At 43.2% G+C, this 24,995-nt stretch overlaps 1 protein-coding gene across 5 annotated transcripts in view; it reads right to left on the bottom strand.

Moving 5' to 3' along the window:
• Positions 1 to 1,737: 1,737 nt before the first annotated feature.
• The window catches only part of KIZ (kizuna centrosomal protein), a 40,823-nt gene continuing 17,565 nt past the window's right edge, over positions 1,738 to 24,995 (bottom strand). For 4 of the 5 annotated variants that reach the window (XM_048935034.1, XM_048935031.1, XM_048935032.1 and 1 more), the window contains 5 exons: positions 24,698 to 24,929; positions 22,107 to 22,266; positions 13,556 to 13,652; positions 5,682 to 5,725; positions 1,738 to 3,066 (listed from right to left, as the gene is read on the bottom strand). In XM_048935034.1, coding sequence (XP_048790991.1) covers positions 2,861 to 3,066; positions 5,682 to 5,725; positions 13,556 to 13,652; positions 22,107 to 22,266; positions 24,698 to 24,929 — 739 coding nt within the window. In that variant the 3' untranslated portion in view covers positions 1,738 to 2,860. Of the gene's footprint in view, positions 3,067 to 3,098; positions 3,343 to 5,681; positions 5,726 to 13,555; positions 13,653 to 22,106; positions 22,267 to 24,697; positions 24,930 to 24,995 lie in introns of those variants that run through there. The other variant, XM_048935030.1, reaches the window with a different exon arrangement.

The raw sequence follows: 24,995 nt of genomic DNA, 5'->3' as shown, positions 1-24,995 counted from the left end.
CTCTGGGGCCACAGTATAAAAAGGACATAAAGCCATCAGAGAGCATCCAGAGGAGGGCTACAGAGCAGGGGAAGGGTCCAGAGGGGAAGTCTTTGTGAGTATACATGGGTCCAAATGAGCCAGCCTAAAAGAAAACATTATGCTGATCCTTCTCAAAACATCAGCTAACACAGAACGAGATATTTTCAGGATTTGTGAAGCTTCTGTTTCAACCAATGTGTGTGAATACTAGTGCTTGAAAACACACAGATGCTTTCCTCATTCTTAAATGCAAATTTCCCAAATTTCTGCAGCCTGAATACACTCTAGCCTAGACAGCTCACCACAAACTCCTCCTCGCTCTGCACATCAGCTCAATACCTCCGCCACTATTTCCCCTCACTCGATGACAGCACTCATCCAGCTTTTTTTTTTGTCAGCACCTATCCATCTGCTAATTTGCTTTTGCAGGCACAAGCTGATGTTTGGCCTTGCTTCAGTACAGCTGTGTGAGTGTGACGTGCAAAAAAGGACGCGGCTCTAAGTCCCTGCAGATACACAGCAGGAATACATGAAGACTTCTCCTTACAGTATTCTCAGTGGATGAGTGGCATGCTGATTTCAATCTGTTCAGGCTGTATTGATTACAGTCCTACTGTCCATCAGCATCACCTGTCATCATCATCAGGCTGCCGGTATGACAGCTGTCAAGGAGCAGAATAAAGTTGACTGGCAGAACGTTTTGCATCTAATGAGTCTGTGCACAATGAAAGTATAATAAAAATATGCTCTGGAGGAACTCGGCTATCGCTTAAATACCAGAAGAGAGATATTGCCTTAGCAGAAAGTCCCGCAGCCATCTGTCATCTGTCATTAGCTGCATGTCTGAGGCTGAGCTGGACTGAGGGAATGAAAAGCACCAGAGACTAGTGATGGGTGCCTTGTGTCATGCGAGGAGATTTAAAGTGGGCTGACATCAAGAACCCAGAATCACTCAGAAAGAGCTTAAAACTACAAAGGCGCTGCAGATTTGATGCAGTGTTCCTTCGCAGCGCTGCTCGCAGAGACTTCTTCCAGATGAACTTTGGTCTGACGTTCACTGGAAATCACATAGCAATGGTCTGTCAGTGGCGTGACATACCAGTGGGCTTAGTTTTAGCAGATGAGCAGGGCCTCAGAAATGAATTACCACAGCTGAAGGATGGGCAGAACAAAGCACCGAGGGGCAACAAAGCAGGCACCGGCCTTAGCATGGTGGGGTTGTACACTCGTTGTGCTGCAAGTCTCCCAGATGACATTGAGACTGCACATAAAGAAGGAAAATAAGCTTCCAACATGGTGCTAGAAGGCTACAGAGAAGTTTCTAGACATATCTTGTTGTCTACCAGGACCATCAGCAGGACAGCATCAATGCTTCTGGTTGTGCTGCCACTGCAATGCAAAATTCATTTTCAAGCCCAGTCTAAAGTAGCCCATGGTCCAACGGGCAGGAAACTGTCACAGTGAAGGACACCAAAGAGCTTCCCTTGTGCAGATGCACACAGTATGAGAGTTGCTCTTCCTCTTGGCACAGAAACAGAGCAGCCACTCTGACCCAGGCAGCCCTATAATGGTGGCTGGGATCCTGTAGCTGCAGAGTCCAGCTGCCTCCCATTCCAACAACCCCGCTCACACACTCCATCCTTAGCAGCACTCACTTTCCAGTTGTTGGGATAATCAACACTGCACCACTGCCGGTGTCAGGCTGGGAACCTGTAAGATGAAACAAGCCAACAGATATCTATACTAACCATTTCTTCTCATTTTCAAGCCTTCTTCAAAGCTCATTTCCGGCTACTCGTTCTTTTTATTAAATAGAATATTGTTACCATTTAAAAATCGTTTTTGATGGACTAGACCCAAAGATTTGTGGCTGTATTCAAAGATGCAGTACTGCTTTGCAGCAGGGTTTAATTGGGGTGCTGTTTTTTGCTTTTGAACTTATCATAATTATGAACAGATTTTTTTTAATGTGTCCCCTGGTTTCTCCCTTCGAAAGAAAATCTCATGTTTAATGAACTTAATTTTAGATAAAAGGAATTAAAAGAAGAAAATTAAAAATGCATGAAGCTCCTAGAGTCATCCAATTATTGTGATGTCCATACAGCAACACCAGCGTAGATTTTACAAAGCAACTAAAAGCAGAAAATCACTGAGGATCACCACATGTAAATTCTGTTCTGTTCCAAAATATGCTGAATTAGAAATGTACTTTTTATGCATTTCTTCTTCTTGATCTGTTGCAGATGATGATAAAGATCAAACATGCCAGGCAGCCCCGAGTAGCATATCTATGCATACCCAGAATGCTTGCTTTCTTTTTTCCAAACCAGTCAGCTCTGTAGCCAAAATATTAGAAGACATATGAGAAGATGGTGTTTTTTGCACTCCTACTGCAACAAAAGCAGCTGCCAAGCTGGGCTGTAGTAGTACTGCTACTAAGCATACTTGTGGCCTGCACAGCTTCCAGAAAAACAGAGACTTTGGTGATGTGGCCATTAAGCACTGCAGCCCAACCACACTTCTCCTGCAGCACAAAAAGATACATTTGGATCATATACAACCAGGTACAGAAACGGACTTGACTCCCTTTTGGTCAGTGCCTCTTCTAGAACTTGGTCTGAATCACAGAGAGAAATAAGCACACACAGCATGATGACATTGCTGCCCCAAGGACAGCACCATCACCCAAGGCCACATTTCACTCTTACAGTAGCTGGCACCACTCTCAGAGTAATTCTGTCAGGCTGGCAAGTTTTTGACCCAAGAGGTGTTATTTCTTGCTCACTGTTGACACCTCGTTTGTGACAACCCATGCATCTCTGTCATGCAGGATTACCCATTACACAGGTGCATCCCTTGCCTTGTATTTGGCACAGGGCAGGAGGTGCTTGCTGTGAGCAGGGACCTGCAGAAAATCAGCTCCAATCCCCAATAACAGAAAGAAATGGGGAAGTAGCCAGTGGGTCCCAGCTGCCTTCTGGAGAAAGCTGTACAAACCACCATGGGGTAAGTGGACATCTGAGGACACACCTTCAGTTGGATCTCCTTCAGAAAAGAAAAACAGAGTAAACACACATACAAGGAGGCTGTGTAGAAGACCAAGCAATCTTTATTCTGTATTTAAATGCGAATATCAACCTATGAGGTGCACTTCTGCACATTCAAGTTGTGGAAGGTGATGCTGTTGATTTGCTTCCCAAAAGCAAGCGGTGGAACTTCAATCATAGAAGTCATCAAAGTCATCTGCTTCTGAGCTGTGAGTTTGTGGACGCAAAACATCCACAGCCTCAGAGCTGCTATCGTCAGATTCGCCCCAGAAAGCTGAGAGTAAAGGCAAAAAATAAAGGGAGAATTATAAAAATCTTCTCCATGCCCATGTGACAGCACAGGCCTTATTCTTTTACAGCTCTTTTGAGGTAGCTAGACACTGTGGTTTATGGAGGAGCTCGGGCTTAGGGTTGTTTTGAGGACCCCCAGCAGAGGTGTGCATTTCTGGCACTGTGCTGTCACCAAGTCGTGGTTTCCTAACTGAGCTGCTGTGGAGGAACAGTGAGCCATTTACAGGGCCGACTTCATTGTTCCTCAAGGTAGTTTGGCAGAATATTTCCACTCCAAGCAATTTACTTGACCATCTGCTGCCTGAATTACAGCTTTGTCTATTATGTTCCACTTTCTCCCTCTATTTGACCCTACAGTGAAGTCACGGGATAACCATGACATCACAGAGTTGGCATAAAAATGGCAATGATGTCACAAATGGAAAAAAAACCACCACTCTGTGACAGGACCACATACAGACAAAAAACGACTTCAAAGAACTGGATGGCTTTAACAAAAGGACCTGGTAATTAGCAAGCAATTTCACTGAAAAACAGAATCACATTTAAATTTGAAGTGCTCGAGAGATTCCTCGATATGTAAATTCCTTTGACCCATGGAAGGAGAGGGAAAAAAAAAAAAGCAGCAGACACACAGGGAAGTACACAGAGCTCTTCACAACGAAGGCCTGATGAGATGATTCAGGTGTGAAGGTTGCCAGCTCAGTCGTGCAGTAACTGTTAATTTTTCTTTTTCCCTTGATTAAAAAAAAGAAAACCACAACAGAAAGCCACGCTTTTATCTCCAGAAAAAATAGTTGCTTCACCACCAAAGGGCCACTGAGGAGTGCTGCTGATCAGCAACAACACGGGGCTCTGCATCAACAGCGTTTGAATGTTAAACTGCACCCACGACAGCAACAAGCATAGGCTGAGGGAGTCAGAGGAAACAGAAGCACAGGTGGGAACAACATTCACAGGCACAAATTCCCTTCCTCTTTGGGTCTGTGGTTCCCCAGGGCAGCAAGGCACAGACATCCTACCCCACAGCTCCCCCTGCCCTGCTCTGGTGAAACCTCTCTGCAGGTTGTGTGCAGACACGTAACATCCTTCTCTCTTTCAGCCCACTGTAGGAAGCAGCCACAGGCTAGAATGTCAAGCCTACAGTTATTTCCAGAGCTGCACTGCCTGGTCCTAAAGGTTTTCAGAGGGTCCTCGTTTCTCCAAAGTTATCAAAAGAAAGTTGAGGCAAAAGCCTCACAAATACAGATTCAGACGGCAGGAGAGAGGCAAACTGTCAAGCTTCATACAGAAATTTCAGCTCATATTCGACTGAAGCACTGTTCACTATTTTGTGCTTTTGATGGCACAAGCTATATAAATACCTTATCTACAAATGCAGCAGCTGCACCTTTCATCCTATATCCCCAGACCCCTGGACTGCAGGTCTGCCATGAGCAGCAGAGTGGGGCAGGCTGCACCCTGTGCTCGTTCCCATGCTGAACGTGTGGGAGGAGAGCAAACGTGCTGAAGGGCTCCACAACACGCAGCTCCCCAGCAGAGAGCTAAGCAGGCTAGAGATGTGACAGAGGCCTTTCAAACGGCATCAAAGCACCCATGGTTAATGGTATCCTGAAATCAGCTCAGATTCTGTAACTGTGAAATAAGCTTGGTATCTCTCAGGGCTGTGATAGCTCCCGAGGCTCCCAGCAAAAAACTCTCTGGTCCCAGTACTGCCTTCCCTCACAGAGTTACAGGTGAATTTGGACACCAGCAGTTAAGGTAACTAGAAGGAAAATCAAATGTAGGAGAGAATGAAAACACACAGGGCCCAGAAACTGGTTTAAAAGAAAGCCTGCACAAGGAAAAAAGCTGTTTCAAACACACCCACGTGTACAGACACTGTTGTATGCCCACCTATGGTAACCACACAAACACACTGCTGCCCATCCACTCCTGCACTCAGTATTTCAAAGAGGGATAATGCCAGACTTTTCCTCCGCTAGGCTTGAAGAACATGGTTTAGTGGGGGAATATTGGTGGTAGGAGGACTGGATGATCTTGGAGGTCTTTTCCAACCTTGGTGATTCTATGATTCTCCTGCTCCTATTTGATTTAAATCACCAAGCACAACGATCACTGCCCTTCCAAATCATGCACTGTGAAACATGTCCTCTCTGATCCAGAATTTCCCATCAGTAACTATTTGCCTGTTCCTGTGCTGAAGTAGTGAAATTCCACGTTTCCTCCATCTCCTTAAAAATGCTGTATTTAGAGGCTTTCTGCCATTTCAATTTCCCTAAGAAAGACAGGTCTTTAAGCAGTTTAACAGTTGGTTCTTACCTTTGGATTTTATAGCAGTTATTGCTCCCTTCCTGAATTCAGGCCTGCAAACAGGGAAAGATTATAAGTATTCAGCACAGTGTCACAAAACTAAAAGACATTCAGTTGACTTTTTGTTTTTTAGTAACTACTCACTCCTTGGTCGCTGTTTTTCCCACTTGTACGTTTTACAAAAGGTGGAGAAATTATCATGCAACAAGGACACTGGTCCAGATGTTCAGGCAGCCTGCTCTGGAAGCAGCATTGCTAGCACTGCTGATGTACACCAGTAGTGAATTAAGGGGACAAAGCATCACAGCTTCATCTATCTTTCACAGCCTTTCAGATATGCACAGAAAGTAAAGAAAAAAATCCAAACAAAAATAAAAGCACCCCCCACTGATGCTCACTGAACTTCCTTATTTCCCATCCTGCCAGTGCACTCCTCCAAGTCAGCTCCTGGGTTCCCATAGCATCACCCACGTCCCTATGTAAATGTGCAATCTTCCAGCTGCCTTTGATCTACCTTGATGTATATGCAGTTGCGATTCTGTTCTGTTAAATGACTGCTCTTGTGTCTAGAGCATCACAGGCCCTTTTGAATCTCTCAAACAAGCTGGAATCATTTTGATCTTTTGTGTGTAGCGTGTGTATTGTGTTGGTGCTGTGAAATAATCACATAGGGGCAATGATGTAGGAGAATTAACTGTTATATTAACAATCCCGCAATAAGCTCTAAAAATAAAGCTTCAGCTGATTTTAATAAGGAAGATCAAATAGGAGATATTTGTGACATTACTGTGTGAACTAGTCCAACATAAGCAAATGTCAAGCTGCAATTTGAAGCTGTCGCTACAGTCAGAACACAATCAGCTGTCAAAATTTCACACAATTTGCTGCATTTCATTTAGAGACACGGCAGCTAACACATAATTACTTGAAGCGAGGAGTTAAAAATATTCTAACTACCATCAATGAAGGCATTTGTGAAGGAGATACAAGACGACAGATGATTCATTGCTCGTGTTACATCACCGTATTCAGTGAGATTTTGTGATTACAACTGGAAAGTTCAACTTAATGCAGGGGAGGTTTCATTACATTACAGCTACCTCTGTAACAGCAACTCCTCTTTTTAAGAGAAAAAAATGTTAGTTATATTCATCTCCTACAAGCTGTGAACGCCATTAGCCTCAATCTCCCTTCTCTAAAGGGATTCACAAATTCCCAGAAGTCGAACATTAAACACAGCTGAAGTTCAACTAAAATATCAAAAGAACATTTAGGTACTAGTAACAAAACAGCAGCACTAGTTAAGTACAAACAATTAGAAATATATCCTTTAAATAATTCACTCAAAAATGCGTTAGCCTTAACTAGTGCATCTGACAGTCCTCAGCACGCCATCCAAGTCTCTCCTGGTTTTATTCAGTCAAACCCCACCCTACACTACACTCCAACTTCTGATTCAAATTCGCCCACTCCAAATACTTGCTGAACACACTGCACAGGTCAGGTCCTCCAGGCTGAGGCCTTGAACAGCCAACCATGCTGAACTCCTGCTCATTGTGCTGAGATTTCCTGACCCTCGGCGCTCCCCAGGAGGTGCCCCATGGATCCCAGGCTCAGCCCACAGCTTGTGCTTAAGAGGAGGCAACTCCATCAGCCACATCGTTTTCCCTTGGGTGTAGAGTGAGAACCCACTTGTTGCTGAGCTGCAAATGGAGAGGTGACTTCCGTGGCAGACTGCACAAGAACCGTTTTGCCTTCAAGTATTTCATTAAAACAAGCTCACACAGCTGACAGCTACCATTTACACTGCCTACTGCTTCCTCTTCCACCGTCGGGAAGGGAGGTGGAAAGGCTTTATCATGCAGCCTCAGAGTGACCCTTTGCTCCGCTTGGTTCAGGCCACAATTGGACGTGTGAGGGCTGTTCAGGTGGATCCATAGTCCTGCTGGGCTGAGGATCACCATGCAATACCAGGACCACAGGATGAGCACCCACAGCCCTGCACAACCCTGAGCACTTCCAACTGCTCCAGGGCCACCTGAAGGCCTCACTGAGAAGCTGTGGTGCAAGGACCACCACGGCCAAGAGGTGAGGCACCCTGGTCTAGTGGGCGGCAACTCTACCTACAGCAAAGGAGTTGGAGCTGGATGGCCTTTCTGGGCCCTTCCAATACAAGTCATTCTGTGATTCTAAGATTCTGAAGATCTGAAAACCTTCCCTCCTTCTCCCACCTTCCCATAAAGAGAACAGCCAGTGCTGACACAAGGGAGGGCAAAGACAGACGTTCACATTCTACCAAAAAGCCATCAGTGCATCCCCTCTCCCAGGGGAAATTACCATGCCTAAGAACAGAATTCCCTACCAAAAACAGCCCAAAGGGGAATGAGAAAGGGCTTGTCAGAAGCTAGGTATCAGTGCCACAGATCAGGCAGAAAAGGAGATGCCAGGAAACGGTCTGGCATGGAAGCTGGTGGCACACAGAGAAATGCTAGAGGAGATGCAGAAAATGGTACCAGGAGACCAGAAATAGCAACTCTGTCAAATCGAGACTGGAAATACTGCAAGATAGCTTTGTCACAGGGAATAAAATTCTTGAATTATGTCTGAAGTGTTAGTCAACATGCAGCAAAACCTTTACATTGCAAAACACCCGTATTGAGAAGTCAGGAAATTCAATCGTGAAAGTTATCGTCTGCTACGCCGAGCGCACAATAACCACACAGACCTCCAAGGAGAAATTTCAGGGCTATAAATGAAGTAAGGCCAGTTTCCCTGCCTTGACTAATCCCCTGTAGTGACCCTTCGATATCCATTTACACATTTGCTTCTTCCCTAAAATAATGCCAAACTCAACCCAGGCTCTAACAAAGAAAAAACCCAAACCGGTTTAACTTCAAAGGGCCTTTTAATCTCTCCTTTACTCTGCTGAAATAGGCTTTTTTGTGCTGAAGATTCTGCAACAATAAGAAATGAAAAAGCTCCAAGAAAATATTTTTTCCCCTCCATAAAGAAAATTAATATGAAGAGGAAAAGAAAAATCTAGTAGAGCAAAAAGGCAAGTTAATAGATGCGGCATTGGGAAAAAAAAATCAAGAGAAAATGCTTACTCCAGTCAGGGTGCCTTTTTGCTTTAGCACTTGTTGAACTTCAGCGCTTCAGTGGCAAGAGAAATGAACGAAAAATAAATAAAAAGGACACCCAAATGCCTTAAGAGAAAGAAAAGGAAAAAAAAAGGAAAACCACACAGCCCACAGCCACTACTTAAACAGCAAAAGAAAGGAAACAACATCACCCAAGCATCAAGAAAAATAAAACAGTGTCAAGTTTGATCAGAAAGACAAACAAATTGAGGAGCGTGGGGGCTTCAGGAACACCGACACTACAGCTGATATTGCCAGAGGTTTCAAGGCTGTGCGCCTCTTCTGCATGAAAGCAGTGCTGAGGCACCAGAAAACAAACCGAGTATTTATATTTCACAGGGCAGTGCTTCATAACCCTCACTGAAAGAAGCGATGCAGCTTCTCCCCAGTGACACGTGAGGATGCAAAGCTGCAGATTTATCTTTAAAAATCGTTTTCTGGAAACATCTAAAAGCCTTTTAGGAGTATCAAGCCAGGCTACTCGGTGCTGGTGCTTCTGATGTGATGTCTCAGCTCAGCGTGCCCCTGTGTGATAAATACGCTTTGCTGTGAGCTGCAGGACAACTCTGATGGCACTATCGTTTGCTGCTGATGGTTGACTAGAAATTGGGCATCACAGAAACGCAGTGAAGTTACAGAGTTGGGAATGCAGTAACAAATCTATTCAACATGCCATCACTTGCTGAGGAATGGAAACGATAACACCGAATTTAAGTAATTACACTGCAAACATGATCACTCTTATTGTAGGATACAAAGATTGACATCAAGTTACATTTAAGATCGCCCCCTGCTTGTGTGTCATGTTGAAGAAAAAAAATACATATTCCTGCTTAGAGAAACAGACCAAAATCCACCACAGTGCAAGGTCCTTGCTAACTCTTGATGACTGCCCTGCAGCACGGCTGCTACAGCATCACTGTTTCTGTGGCTTTCAGGATTGGGACCAGATGTGATAGCTACAGGACTTACAGAAAAACATCCCTGAGATACAGTCGACCTCTGTTAGAAGTGATTTGACAGTTGAAGCTCTGTATAAGGACACATCAGGCACAGACTCACCTATACACACGTGGCTCTTAAGGTGCAGGACACTGGCTCCCCACTCTGCCCCGTTTCCTTGCTTTCACTGCTCTCAATGGCTATTTCCTTGTCCTGCTTAATGCATACCTTGGAAAACCCTGACCCCAAAAACTTTAGGCTGGAGCTCTGACAAGAGATGCCAAACAAGTCCACAAAACGCCATCGAGATTTAAAATGATAGCAGTAACATCAGGTAGAAGATGCAAAATGAATCGAGAGCTCCTAGTTCAGCAAAGTCTGAGTGCCCCCTGATGGCCAACGTGCTGCTTTGCACGGCAAGCCAAGCATCCCATTAGTTATTGCCAGTTGATTATTAAATATTTCCTTCGAGAATAATTAAGAGGATGAATTACAATCTGAAAACTTTTATTTACATCTCATTAAATCTGAGTTTGTTAGAGGCAGCTTTTGACTAAAAAAACAGCCTCCGGGGACCGGGCTGGATTACTTCCAGAATGCAGATTAATCAAAGTTTAAAATACTTTAAACCGTGCTTACGTCCTGACAAATTACATTTTTCATTTGCTTCTCAGCCTATAACGCTGCTTTAATCTTCAGATTATTTGGAAGCTAGACAGAGCAAACAAGTCACGAAGAAAAATAAACGGCTTGCATCAAAACCACAGAACGATCCCGAAAGCTAGTGACCTCCTCTGGCTGCAGCCACCGCTGCAGGGCCGCCCGATGCCACACACATCGCCTTCTGCCCGCTCTTTCGGGGAGACTCAGGCCTGACTTATGATACCTTCTCCCCCCGAGCGGTTCTATAACTTAACCTGCTCTTTCCTCTCGCAAAACCTTCACTCTTCTGGCTAAAGTTGCATCTACGAGCAGCTCGAGAAAGTAAATTAGTCCAGGGGGAAAAAAAAAACCAAGCCAGTTTGATATCTGAGGCAGAAGCAGACAATATTTGTGGGAGAAGAGGAAGCTCTGGCATGCACCTCCGAACAAAAGGGAACAAGTGGTCTTTACTCAGAGAGCAGCTTCCTATTAAGACTCACTCCTTCGTACATTATGCCTTTCATCCCCACTCAACCACAAAATGATTTTGCTGTAGGAAATACAATGGCCGAAAAAGATTTACATTGAAAGAATCTTTAATAATAAACTGTTGCAGATCTGCCTACTTCCCCATGATTTATAATACAATAAACATCGGATTCTATTAAGTCTCATGCACTGAAGACATGCACTGAAAAACCGAATATGAAAGAGCTCAATTCTTCCCATCTCCAGTACCATAATAGTGAAATGAGCATGTATAAATGTGCTAAGAGTATCTCTTTGCATCTTTTATAGCTTGTGTGTATTAATCTGTAAAGCTTATTAAGAAAGTCATTGCTATGCAAAGCAGCACCCAATCTCTTTCTCTTGCTTTTCAACAGAGTGCAGTGTTTAGCCAATAGGACCGGTCCCCTGCCCCTCATTCTGCATTCATAACATGCAACATTTGCACAATGTATCTCTCAAAGGCTGCTGAATAGAAAGCCTTAATACTCATGTAAACAACTGCAAACCAATTACTTAATGAATCAGGCCCACACATAATGAGGTGCCAGACAAAGAGCTATAAATGCATTTTTGCGCCCAAGCCTCCGCTTTAAAGTAAAATCCCTCAGCTGTAGTTTGGGCTTAACTGGCACATCATAATTATTGTCTCCAGGACATCAGAGGAAGCCATTTTTTTTATTTAGGTCCAGCAGGGTCTTTTTCGAGGTCACTCATCAGCTCAGTGACAAAACAGCAAAGAAGAATTTATAAAAAGTACCCCAGCAGTACTACACAGTTATGTTTATTCTCAAGTAGTGGGTTTCGAGACCACTTGTAAAAGCAATAAAGCACGAGAAGTGACTGCACTAAGTGGAGAGCTTACATGTGAGCGGCCAAGAAATTTCGCCGCGTCCTGACCGCAAAGCAGCACCCAGATGCTGCCACTGCTCTTCCTGCGCCACTCCTGCCGTGCTGCTCTGTGCAAAGTCCACGTCAAGTGTCCAAAACAAGCAGTAGTCAGAACTTCACCTTTAAAAAGGGAGGATTGCTTTCCTAGCCGTTTTGGATATGAACTTTGAGTCGCTGTAAGATTGGTTGCTTTGTTTTTTTAAGGAGCACCATCAGTACCAGCGCGCTCACTGCTGCTCAGCGCTGGAAGGCATGAAGCTACAGGGCAGAGTGATGCTAAATCCATCACAAAGGAGAATTAAAAAGAGCACTAAAGAAAGGACATCATATAAACAGCATCTGAAAAACTACTAAAGATGCCAAACAGTACCCAAGGCTTTTTTTTAAATAGCTGTCATCATTAATTATACGTATCTTATGTGCTTATTTAGGTGCTTATGCACATATTTAGCTGCTTAACAGCAATCCTGTAAGCAAGTTTCCCGGAGCTCTGTCCTTCTCTGCCTGTTATCCTGGGCTTCTGTGAATGACTGAAATTTAGCATTTCAAAATTCATCTACAAGCAAAACCCTTACACTTTCTAACATTAAGTATTATTCAGAAGCTCATCCTCAAGCAAACTAAGTTCCAGAAAATAGATTGAAAAATAAAGAGGAAAAAATAAACAAGAGTTGGAGTCACGAGAGCTAATCCCAAACAACGCACGAACGTCCTTCATCAATATATGATTACAGCTTGCCTTTATTCACTGTATTGAAGAACTGCAGGAAGGTTGTGTTCTAATTCAGAAGACAGTACTTGCAAAATCAGAATAGCCGTCTGTGTCAAAACTGGCCTCATCAATAACAATACAAAGAAACTACAGAAAGATATCAATGCTTATCAGCAGGACGAGTTAGAAATTTATCAGGATGCTTTAAAGTCTTTTCCTGAGTGCTATTAATGGCTGTCTTCAGCTGAGGAGCCACACAACAGCAGAGCCCACTTGCAAGGCTGTTCTAATAAGAGCAGATAAGAATCTAAAGCCAAGCCAATATTTCATGAGATGGCTGTGCTATATCCTATTTTCTGCTGCTGCTTGACCACTAATTTGATTGTTGCTGTTTGATTATCGTTACACGCCCATGAAGAACACGGGGAATATCTAACACAACTGCTCAGGGACCCAAAGCAAAGCACTGCAGCATTAAAAAAGTGTTTGTTTTTTTTTTGTTGTTGTTTGAGTTTAAAATTAAATAGACAGCATCCTTTAGGTAAGTACAAGGCCATCGATTAAACGCGTTCAGTGTGAAAGCAAGACAGACATGCTGTAAATAGCCCAGTATCAAAAATAACAGGGGAAAAAACCACCAGTCTGCAGACTGTGAAAAGCATGATCCAGTTACAACTAGTTTACATCTCAGCTACACGGAGAAGAAACCCATCACTTTATTTCTTGAAGACTTTATGTTTTCTGTCTGCCCTTTTCCTGACAACTTCTATTGTCTGGCCTCTGAGTAGCCCTACTGAGAGCAGCTGTACACGCTAATTTGTGGTTCACTGAGATGTCAATTGAGTCTTAAAATGAGAAAACAACAGCTGCAAAACAATACTTGGCTTTGGTGCAAATATTTTCTAAGGTGTACCAGAGTTGAAGTTGTTTCATTAGATAAACATAAATACAAGCCTTAACCTCAGATCAAGTAAAAATCATCAGAGATTCAGTCACATTCTGCAGGCATTTCTCATTCCACTGAAACATTTCAAATGTTAAATCTTTACCTTGAGAGGTCACCGCTTCTTTCACTGGATGAACTGCTTTCGGAGCACATTTCTTGCCTTTCTTTTGCTTCGGAACCATTATTTCCAACACCACAACCTGCAAAGTGAAAAACACAAAGTATAAATTTTCAAACATTAAATCTGAAGACATCACAGCTGTGTGTCACTTCAGTGATCTGATGATGGTTTCTCGTGAACTCAGAAACCTTTGTGTGTTTTGATCTGTTTTAGAACAAAAGAGCAAACACTGGGTTTAAGAACTGTATTGCATCACACATCAACTTTAAGCAAAACTTCAAGGATTTACTCTTTTTCTTCATTTTCTTTCTAATCCTCAAGTTCTAATTTACTTGCCTTAATCAGGAGGAAGGGTTACTTTCATTCTCCTTCCCCTTACATGCGTTAGTACACATTAGCATCTCTGAACACTGTGATACATCAGTATTTTTAACCTTTCCTTTTCAAATACAGAGCTGCATTTGGGAGACACAAATCTTAGATTTTTCTATGACTCAACAGCCAACTTAACAATCAGCCATTCCCAAACCTTTTATCCAGACTTTCCTTTACTTCTTCCCCATTCTGTGCATCTCATTTTCTATTCTGTACAGATTGATTTAAGAAAGTAAATAGATAAAATTCTTTCACTGGAATGGCACAATTGCTCATGTTTATGTTTGTTTCCATGGACTATGATGCTTCTTAAGTACAAATCCCACTATACAAGGCTACTTTGCACTAGAAATTACGATTGGGACACCACAAGACTTCTATATACATGTATCTATATAGATGTGACTGAAAGTCTAAGCAAGCCCTGACCATGGAGGACTTCCAGGATGCAAGACTGGCTGTAGCTCAAAGCTGCAGACTGGGCGACGTAGGCATGCACTGAGAAACCACTCATCATAAAGGAACTAATATTTGTGCTTCTTTGCACATGACATCAGGAAAGTAAAAACAGTAATAAAAGAATTTAAGTCAGTGTAATCGGTTCAAAACTCCTAGAAATTGCTTTTTACTCCAACACTGCTCTTCAGGAGGACAATGTGGGCTACTACCAGAGTGGTTTCAGTACTACTGGGATCCCATCAGGCCTGCACCTCCCCTACATCAAATGGGAGCACAACCTACTTGTCCTTCACCTTTGAGACCCTCTGGAGCTTAGCTTTGCCCTATCTGTCAATTATAAAACAATACTGGGCTATCAATCCCCACTTCTGCCTTAGTTATGGCAGACTTGCAGCCAATTAGTCAAACTGTTCCTCTCGAGCCTCTATGAATCTGCTTATACACCCACATCAATGGGGAATCCTTCCAAGCCCTCACAAGCTCACCATCTCACCTTTAAAACTGAGCTTGGTATTTCATCTGGGTTGCAATACCTATAAAGCATCCAAGGAGGCTTAAACACTCGGAGCACCAAGCTCTTGCCTCATCTCCACACCTCAACAACATGCCCACATTGTAAGGCAGTGGAAGAGACTGCCAAGTGGAAAGAAGCATTGCTTAATGATTTCCTTCAGCCAGTTCAAATGGTGACAAAGCACGAGGGCCGCTCTGAAAATAATGTCTCCTATGTTATGATGTTGGTGGCACGGCAGTAGAGATTAAACCTTCCCACCAATGCCCCATTGCATGTTGTTGCCATGTGACAGATGGCAGCAGAGGGGCAGCCTGACAGAGCGCCGTCCGGCATGGAAGTGCAGACAAAGCCAAGCTGTGTCACTGAATTCCACCATGCAGACAAAAAATGGCACGACTGAAATTCATCAACGCTTGCTGAACACTGACGGAGACCAAACAGTAGATGTGAGCACAGGGAGGTGATGGGTGGCGCATTTCAGCAGTGGTGACAGTGATGTGAAAGACAAGCCACGGTCTGGATGGCAGCATGCAGGCTCCTGCACATTACTGGCAAATATGCACCGCTAATGGCAGTGACTGTTGAAAAACTGTGTTGTGTAGCCATGAATTTGCATTATCAAACAGTCTTGCTGCGCCCTTTGTAGCTGTTGTAGCTTCCACATAAATAAATAGGAGGCATTACTTTCAGAGCAACCAATCAATATATTTTGGAGCTCCCCAGCTCCATGTTAAGCATGTGGCATTTTGAGTATTCACTCTACAGCTGGCCAGTGCCTACTGCACAGACACAACTGAAAAAGCATGATAAAACAGCCTTTAAGCTTAAACCGGGACGTTAATAATGAAAAGTAAGTTCTTAATCCAGCCGTTCGAGCAATTCTGCAAAAGAAGGGAAGCTGCTTTGCCACAGATGACACAGCTCTCCTCACATCTTTTTCCCCAGCGTATTCTTCCTTCCACTCAGAATTAGCAAAGGATCTGAGATACCACTATTAATTAAAAACACTCCACACTTTTCAACTTAGAATTAATTGTGCAGTCTGTATGGGTCAAAGCAGCTTTCATGTCAGCTTTTACAATTTTGTTCCAAACAAAATGGGTGTACTTTTCTTCATTAGCCACCAGTTCCAGGAAAAACTGCCGTGGTTGCATAATGAACCACTATTGTTTTGTTCTGCTGAACAGCTGAAATGATCTTTGACCCAGAACATACTGTAGCGGAGCAGAACCAGGAAGAGGATATTTTCTCCATGCACTGCCCTATGGCCAAGGTTCCAGTGTTTATCAATGTACAGCCAAACATCTTTGTGACAAGAAAGTGATGCGATGTAACCTTCTGCAAAGAAAGAGAAGGAAGCTCCTGGTTATGTACTCACAGCATTCATACCTTGCTAACTGTGTTACCTGAGAAAAAAGCTCGTACTTTTTGGCCATCAAAACCAACATCCCTGTTACACTTGGAGCCCTTAACTGCAGCAAGAGTCCCGGGAGAAGTGGAAAAAGACTCATCTATAGATATCAAGTGCTGTCATTACCAGCAACGCCCAAGAGCTTGACTTGGCATGCCCAGAAGGGAGAACGGTGCAAGCAATTTCCAGAGCTGCTGGATTTCCAGATGCGAGCTGGGGAAACAGGAAGTTTACTGCCAAGGCAGTTTGTGAGGAAACCTCAAATCTGTGACCTAAGCAAGTAAGCAAGCAGTAGGTGTTGCTCTGTAGGGAGGAGAAGAAGGGCAACAGGAATGCCAATTAAAAGCTATCAACAGCAATTAGTCATTGTTTCCAATAACAATCAATAATCACATATGTAAACACGCGTAGCTGGAGAGCAAATGAAGCCAGTGCCTTTGCAAGCTCAACTCAGACGTGGATCTGCATCTCCCTCGTACACAAGTGAGTATTCCACAAAAAAGGAACTTTGCCTTTTCTGTGTACTTTTCGCAACAATAAAATAGTTAGCAGCTTGGGTATTTCAGCTGTCACTAGACTTCAAAGTTAATAATGCCTTGAAAGGAATATTATCAGGATCAGCTGAGCCTGCAAGCTGTGTAGTTTTAGTTACCTTGGCAATATTTATTGCATTCACATTCAGGAGTGCTGCTCAGTCCAGGCTACCACGCTGCTAGCTGTGGCACGAAAATAGGCAACTAACAATAGCTCCTGCCCAGAGGAACTTCAAATCTGAACAGCCTCCTCCACCACATTAACACTAATTACGGCACTTGCTGATCATCCACAAAGAGCCATCTGGGATTAAACACAGGATATCAGCTGCCTTGCCACTGCCAGAACACAAACAGCCACTGTGCAAACCTCTGCCTTGGGACCAGAGGCTTGAGTGATCCCTACACACAGCTTTTATAACGTGCTGATTTCCCCTGCGATACAGCAGAAAACTTGCTTACAGGGAGAGGATAAAGGCTACCTGTGAATCTGATAGAAGGATGTGCTCTTCTGATAAAAGGAGGTGATAGGAGGATGAGCAAACAGTTGAAAAAGATCTCCAAATTAAGAGCAGAACTCTGCAGTGGCCAGTAGCCAGAAGGAGGTCAAATATCAACAAATATTGCCCCTGCTTTCCTTTGAAAAAAGAAAGCATAAAACACTGTCAGCATCACAATATACCAATGCATGATGCTCCCCTCTCAAGAGGGTACACATCTGATGACCAGAGGGCTCATGGAATCCTGATGGAGCAAGCTGGCCCAGTGAGAGCACTTCCGATAGCTGCTGCCTCTGCTTGAAGACTGAACAAAGCTTTGCACTCAGAATTCACAACTGAAAGATGTCTTCCTCAAACTTCCTCAAGTTGAGCAATGCAAAATATCACCTACTGGAGAACGTAATCCAAACTAATTTAAGCAAAACATACAATTTCACGCTGTGCTGAGGTACTTCTGTCAAACCAATGGTGATTAATCACGTATAGATGAACTTTTTTTCTTTTTGGCAACAGCAGCTTGTAATAAGATTGATATCAAATGAAGCAAAACGTTGGGTAGACTTAATAACGCTTTATTAGCACACTTCAAGTGGAAACTCAGGACCCTTTCAAGTCCAGCTCAAAGAAGGACCTCACTGGGAAAGATGTGCAGGCGTGGAAAAAGTGTTGGCAGGATTATTGGCTCATTAAAGGTAACCTAAAAAGGAAAACAGAATTGGTTTTGTGCCCTTTCATGTTTCCCTATGATACGTGAGAAGGACCTTTTTATTGTATTACACACACACACACACACACACACACACACACACACACAAACATTTTTAATAGTATTATTATTCTTTAGAGGGTTTCTCCTCCTTATGTCTACATTAGAGATTTTTCCACCTGGAGTGGAAATGGAACATGACATCAGTGAAAGCAAAGCCTGATGAGCAGAGAAGCAATGCCATTTTTATTCCAATACTTTACAGCTTTGCTGTCTATTTAAATCAAAGACATAAATGAAGGATAGGAAGAGAATCTATTTTTGTTGAAGATTTAACAAACCTACCCCTTCACTAAAACCTGCAGTTTCCTACTCGAGAGACATTTAAACTCTCATCTGCAAAACCAAAAATAATGCATTTTATCATTTTTCATCTCCCATCATTTGCCTACCTGAGGAACAGGTAAAAGGGCAACCATTTCTTTTACGTGTCTTCCCAAGAGAAAAAAGTAAGCATCCAACAAGAGATGAGTCCATATACAGAATGAGTCCATATACACTCCTCTACCCCCACGTAACTTCAGCAGCAGCGAGGTGACCATTAATAAAATGTGGGTGAGATCAACAGCATTTCTTAGGCTGAGAGGCACCTTGCACAACACAAAACTCTCTCTGAAGTCCCTTAGTACAACACGGCTCTGCAAGGTGAAGAAGGGGCTCTATGGAGGAAATCACCTTGAAGTATGAGCTGGATCAATCTTGTGCCCTGAGCTAACTGCAGGCTTGGAAGAAGAATAAATTTTTATTGCCACAAATAGGAGTATTTACAGAATGTTAAAGTATTTGGTTCCTTTTTTTTTCCCCCCTGTAACAGAAGAAAAAAGAATAAACCAGAACTATAGAAGCACCTGTCAATTCCCATTGGGAAAGGCTCTCATCTCTCACATTGAAGTCCATCAAAACCTCAGTGCTTCCAATGCTTAAATCAAAAATTACAGCCCTTAAGGGATACAGTAGGCACTGAAAAAAAAAAAAAGTTTATGTCCATTATGTATGGAAAATAATTGTATAACAAAATAGTTGTGTGTAGCAGTCCACCTGAAGACAAAAAACCAAACTACCTCACAAGACACTGGAGCCCCAAAGGCAGGGCTGAACAGTTTCAGTGCTGCAGGGCTTGTAATGGTGAGCACAAGGCAGGGAGTGACAGGCAGGGAGAGTGAGGAGCCAGGAAAGAACAAGAAGCCTGCAGAAGATGATGGGCTGAAGATGAATCGCAGCTGAAAGGAGCAACTTTGCTTTCAACTGAGATATGAAAAGCCTCACTCCCAGAGACGGCAGAACGCTGGCCAAAAAAGTAGCTCATAAAGCAGATTTGAGAAGAAAGCATTTTTAACTTAAGTTACCATTTGCAGCATTCAGGCTAGGAGGAGTTTCTCAGCGTTTTTACAACTAGGAAATATTGGTACTTGCACGTCTATTCAGTGAGAAGCTCTGGGAGAGAATGTACACTGTGGTTCAGCTTTGGACCAGCTGCAGCCCAGTCCAAGAGCCAGGTTCCCAGGAGGAACTGCCAGTATGCAAAAGCTGCTGGGCTTCCTGGCTCAAAACAGCCATGCTACATCCTGAATCTGGCATGGGGAGAAGCAAGCCAGAAGCCTGGGCAGCTACGTACATCCAAATTGAAGCCTGTGTTCTCACTTAAAAAAAAGAGATCTGTGCTGGCATTAGAGGAAGCCACCATTCCTCACGCCCTTCTTGCTGGTGATGTCTGCAGATGATGGACTTTAAATCACAATCCTCTTAAATCACAGACAAAAATCAGAACAATCCCAAACTCTGCCAAATCTTGGATGAATTTTCAAGTAAGTGTGCTTTATTTCAGGAGAACCATTTAAATGGCTTGTGCGCTTTTAATTCACCTAAAAAAAAAATAATCATCATCACAGCTCACGTTTTACAATTACATTGCCATGTGCAACTGGAGGACATTTTAAGCAGCAAGAAAAACGAAAGCATTCCACTCTCAAAGCCTCAGAGAAAAAAAAAAATATTCTAAGTTTTATGTGGCTAACATAGTAATATTATTGCCGCAGTATAATTCAGGGATACAAGAAGCACGTTTTTATATTTCAGCTGCAAATTAGGCTCAAAAAGCTGCAGAGGAAAACCTCCATAGAGAAATGAATTGCCCTCCGAAAGACAGGCTATTTTTAAGTCGTAAAACAGCAGAAAGGCAACAGCGAGAGCTGTATAAACAGATGCCCTCGCACCTTTCTGTCGGAGTACACACCTGCATAAATAAACAGTTAGCCAAACATGCCCATTTATAACGAAACAGCCCACGACTTTGCAAAAATCAGGCAAAAGCAAATTGAGACTTATTGCAAAAAGCTCTGCCCGGAATACTAACGCGTTATTGATACTTCACAAGCCAAGGATCCTAAGCGAGCCCAACGCATCTGCTGCGGGGAGATCTGAACACGGCTTGATAAAACCTTATTGCTAAAAATTTGGTGTTATCAGGCAGCTTTTGTAACAGAGGCAAAAGCACAGCTTCCTGTCTAGCGGGATTTTTCCTCGCGCTTATTCTAATGATACACATTCAATTAGGAGAGAAAAGAAAAGAATCAAATCAGAAACATCTGTAGTTTGCCATATAATTACTGGATCTTCCCCACGGAGACTGACCTTCGTAACACCAACACGAGGACCTGAAAGGCTAAATGACGGGATATTTGTGCGGTTTCAACGTGTAACATGATTACAAGGAATTAAATAGGCACTGTTATTTCCCATCTTGGTTTACGTGAAGATGAGTGCGTACTTTCTGATCCCACGTTTAATCTCTGTGCTCGGTGTGTAGGAGCTGAATTTACTCACTATTAGCGGACCCGAGCCCCTAAAAACGCCGTGTTTTGATTATATAATAAAGTTGAATACCACATTTGAGGTTAATATGCAGCCATTACTTTTACCTGTAATAGGAATCTTTCCTACCACGCTTTCTTCCTGGCTCTCATCTTCACACCAGCTTGTGACTTCTGTATGTGAACACACCATAATGAAACCCATTTCAAAGTGGCTGCGATCAGACTGGTTTGTTTTCTTTTAAGCCCTACTCCCTTTAATTTCTCACTTTTGTTATCTCTTATTTATTGATCTAAACTATCCATTACCGTTCTTAAAAGAGGCGCCTACTGTGAACTTTACTCGAATGCGGAGCTGCTGCGTCTCTGTAGCTCCCAGAGAAAAGGAAAAGCTAACCAAATGTCTGAAATAATTTAAGACCCAATGGATTTCAGAAACAAACAGCCAACAGTAACTCTGCGATCTTGTCCAGCAGCCCGACAGCCGCGGCATAGATCATACCCACCGCTGAAAATTAGTTTAAATCAAAGTCTCAGTCTCCTCCGTGGATAAAAGTGGCGTGGATTTAGGGGGCCTAAATCAGTTTGTTTACATGTGCTGTGTGAAGAGCGTTGCAACCTAATTGCCTGTCTCTTCTGGACTTTGATGTGAGGGATGCTCTGAGAGCAGGCTGAGCAAGTTCCCGTCGCCAGTTACTACACAGCGCTAACACGTTACTTCCTTATCTGAAGAAATTAACTGGATTTTCACAAACATCCACCTTTTAAGAATGGCACTGCACACCTCTCTTACCACCAGCCCTTTCGCTGTGGAAAATCTGTTCCGCATTCTGGCTTCACAAAAAGCAAAACAAACACAGCTAAGATATCACACCATTTCTAAACAGCAGGCATTTTCAAAATATACCTATGCATATAGAACCCGCTTTAACAACAACCACAAGGCTTGATTTTCTATCTCAATTGAGAAAACTAGTCCCTGTAGGTAGCACTCACATTAAGAAGTAACAAGAATGACCAAAATGCAGAAAGTTTAAGGTAATCACCAGAAGCTCATTACAAATATTAAGTCCCTGGCAGATTCTGATGGAAAACACACTTGTATCTCACAGCAGGGCACGGTGGCAGCTCAGAGCACACAGGCAGAGCTTTTAGCACTTGTTACCTTGCTTTCCCATGCTGTCGAGCCACGGAACATGTTTTGCCTGCTCCATTTCCCTGCCGTCATTTGGGATCGATGGCAAGCTGTAAGATGATTCATTACTCTGAACAGATGACCCATCTCCACACTGTTCTGTAAGGACCTCTCTCAGCAGCGGTGGAGCCTGAAGCATTAAAAAATAAAAACAACCACAGCCCTATTATTCCGAGTTTCGAGAGGCAGCGGTTTCCAATGTACATTTAGGCTCATCTACACTTCACAGAGCAATCTGCTTGCAGGGTATTTCTGCTAGATGCTGAATTACCTCTGGGTTAAACCGCTGCTCGCATGGGTACTGCGTTCTGCCTTCAAGTAACACAAACCTGGAATTTTTCTTTTAATCTCTAGGTTTTCTGGAAGCTGTGTTCTGTGCCTCACGTACCCACCGTAAGCACAAGAGACTGAATAAAAAGTTTCCCTTTTTCCATTTCGGGTACAGCAGTAAGGCAAGTTAGCATGCATTGCCAGCAACAGCTGCAACAAAAACACCAGCGAGGTCAATGAATCTGACACCAGAAAATCCAATCTGACACCAGCTTCTGATGGACTTGACTCAGATTTTAACCTGTACTGTCACAGCATATTCCTCAAGTTCAGTCTCTCCTGTCAGGGTACAAATCCTTGCAGCTCCAGCCTGGCCTCTGTTAATTAAACATCCCTTTTGATGTCCTCAAAAAATTAAGCTGAAAGTAGATGCTTTTATAGGGAGCTGAAATGAACTGAGTGTAATTATGGCCAAGTTATAAGGTTTTGGGGGCACTTTTTTTTTTTTGTCTTTGTTACTTATAGGGCATCCTTTTGTTTTCCTTCTGTACCACAAAGCATGGACCAGATTCTTTAAATCTACAAGCTTTTTGATCTTATTACCTGTTTAATAAATGAGCCAGCCTTCAGCAACATAGGCCAACATCTCAGAGATAATCCCAACTACTTTAACTTCTTCTATCTGCACTTATCTGAGAAACTGGAGAGGCTTTGAGACCAAAACCAAGTGGGGCTCATAAGAAAGGTTTTCCTTCCAGCATCCACCCCCTCCTCATTAAGCCCATGTTTATTTGGGAGCACATCATGACAACTTTTCAATCTCAACTTGCACTGCTGCCATTCTGTGCTTGGAAATCAGGTGTTTCAATGTGGAAAATGCATCATGGGATTCCATTTAACTGAACAGATTTTCTTAAATGGAGAAGTAGATGTTGAAGGCATATGTGTGGGCCACAGTAATGTGTAGCAGTAAGCAGATCATTACTATATATTTACCCATAAAGCTTGTGTTACTAAGCTTTGACTTAGAACAAGTCTGTGTAGAAGATTTTAAATGTATGTATACATTTATCTGCCATCAGCAGGTATTTTTCTAATATTATTAAAACAAAAACATTCAAAAAATAGATTGGACTGCTTTGCTAATGTCTCAGGAGAAACTAGAGGGCAGAAAAGTTTGGCAAATATTTTTGCACTGATGTTATTTCATATTTTATATACACATGTATGTGTACATGTTTTTCTTTCCCTGTAAAGGGAATGCATCTCAGAATTACTTGGTTCTTCAGTGACCCACTTCTCTGGAAATGAGCCCCTCATTCCTTTTGCATAGATGTAAAGAAGAAAACCTCCAACAAAAATTGAAGTTAGTTTATAAATGCCCAGTTATAGTCTAAAAAGGACACACGTGCTGCTATCTGTAAAATGCTCAGCAGATTTAGCATACCAAACATAATTCTGTTTCTTTAAAAAGAAAAAACCCACTATCATTCATGATAAAAAGCTATTAAGCCACAGAGAAAGGCAGATGATATAAGCCTTACGATAAATTTGCACCGTGACAAAAGGCGTTAGCTTCTTAAATCAGCAACAGGCCCAAAGGGTGGAAAAGATGCTGCAAGGATCTTCGTGGGCTTCTTGTTCCATGGGGAAAAGCCCTCAGACACACAGAAAATCTAGGTTCTCTCCACAGACACTTCTAGCCATCTCAAAGATGGATTAATGAGCACTACTCACTCATCCTCCCTGAGTACCCAGGTACTGGGCAGCATTCAGAGGCACAGGGCCTGCTTCGCTTTAACTGCATGTGCAATTTAGTCCCTTGGTGTCAGTTATTCAGATATTCATACATGTACATTTCTATAGATATACACAGATGCACAGGTGTATGCATCTGTATTTATTGCTCTCTACAACTTGAAAGGAGGCTGTGTGAGGCGGGGTCGGCCTCTGCTGGCAGGGAACGGCCATAGGATGAGAGGGGATGGCCTCACGTTGTGCCAGGGGAGGTTCGGGTTGGCTGCTAGGAACAATTCCTTCTCCAGAAGTGATTCTGCACTGACACAGCTGCCCAGGGAGCAGTGGGGTCACCTGGAGGAGTCCCAGAGCCGTGGGATGTGGCACTGAGGGACGTGGTTATTGGGCATGGTGGGGGTCAGCTGGGGCTGGACTGGATGATCTCAGTAGTCTTCTCCAGCCATAATAATTCTATGACTTACCAAACACTCTGGGTACACTGGAAAGCCTCAGGACACATCATCACAGAGGCTCCCCACACCCCCAAAACTGACCTGGCTTCCTGGTGTCTCCTCGCCCGAATCCAGCGCGCTGTGTGACACAGCAGCCAGCTCCTCAGTACACAGGTGCTCATTCTCCTCCAGGAAGGCAGCGTGGCTCTTCAGCGAGGCCTGCAGTGTGGCCACATCCCACCCCCCGCCTGGCTTGCCTCTGGGGAGCTGACAGAGGACAGCTGCCTCACTGGCCTCCACGTCTTCTTTCAGACTGCCATCCTGGCTGCAGGAGCTACAAAATAAAGCAGGCGAGAAGTTTATTTAAAGCCCAAAGAGACAGCCAGAACAGGTATGGAGG

This window comes from Lagopus muta, chromosome 2 (genome assembly GCF_023343835.1).
Source record: "Lagopus muta isolate bLagMut1 chromosome 2, bLagMut1 primary, whole genome shotgun sequence".
Lineage (NCBI taxonomy): Eukaryota > Metazoa > Chordata > Aves > Galliformes > Phasianidae > Lagopus > Lagopus muta.
This window is presented reverse-complemented; position numbering and strand designations above follow the sequence as displayed.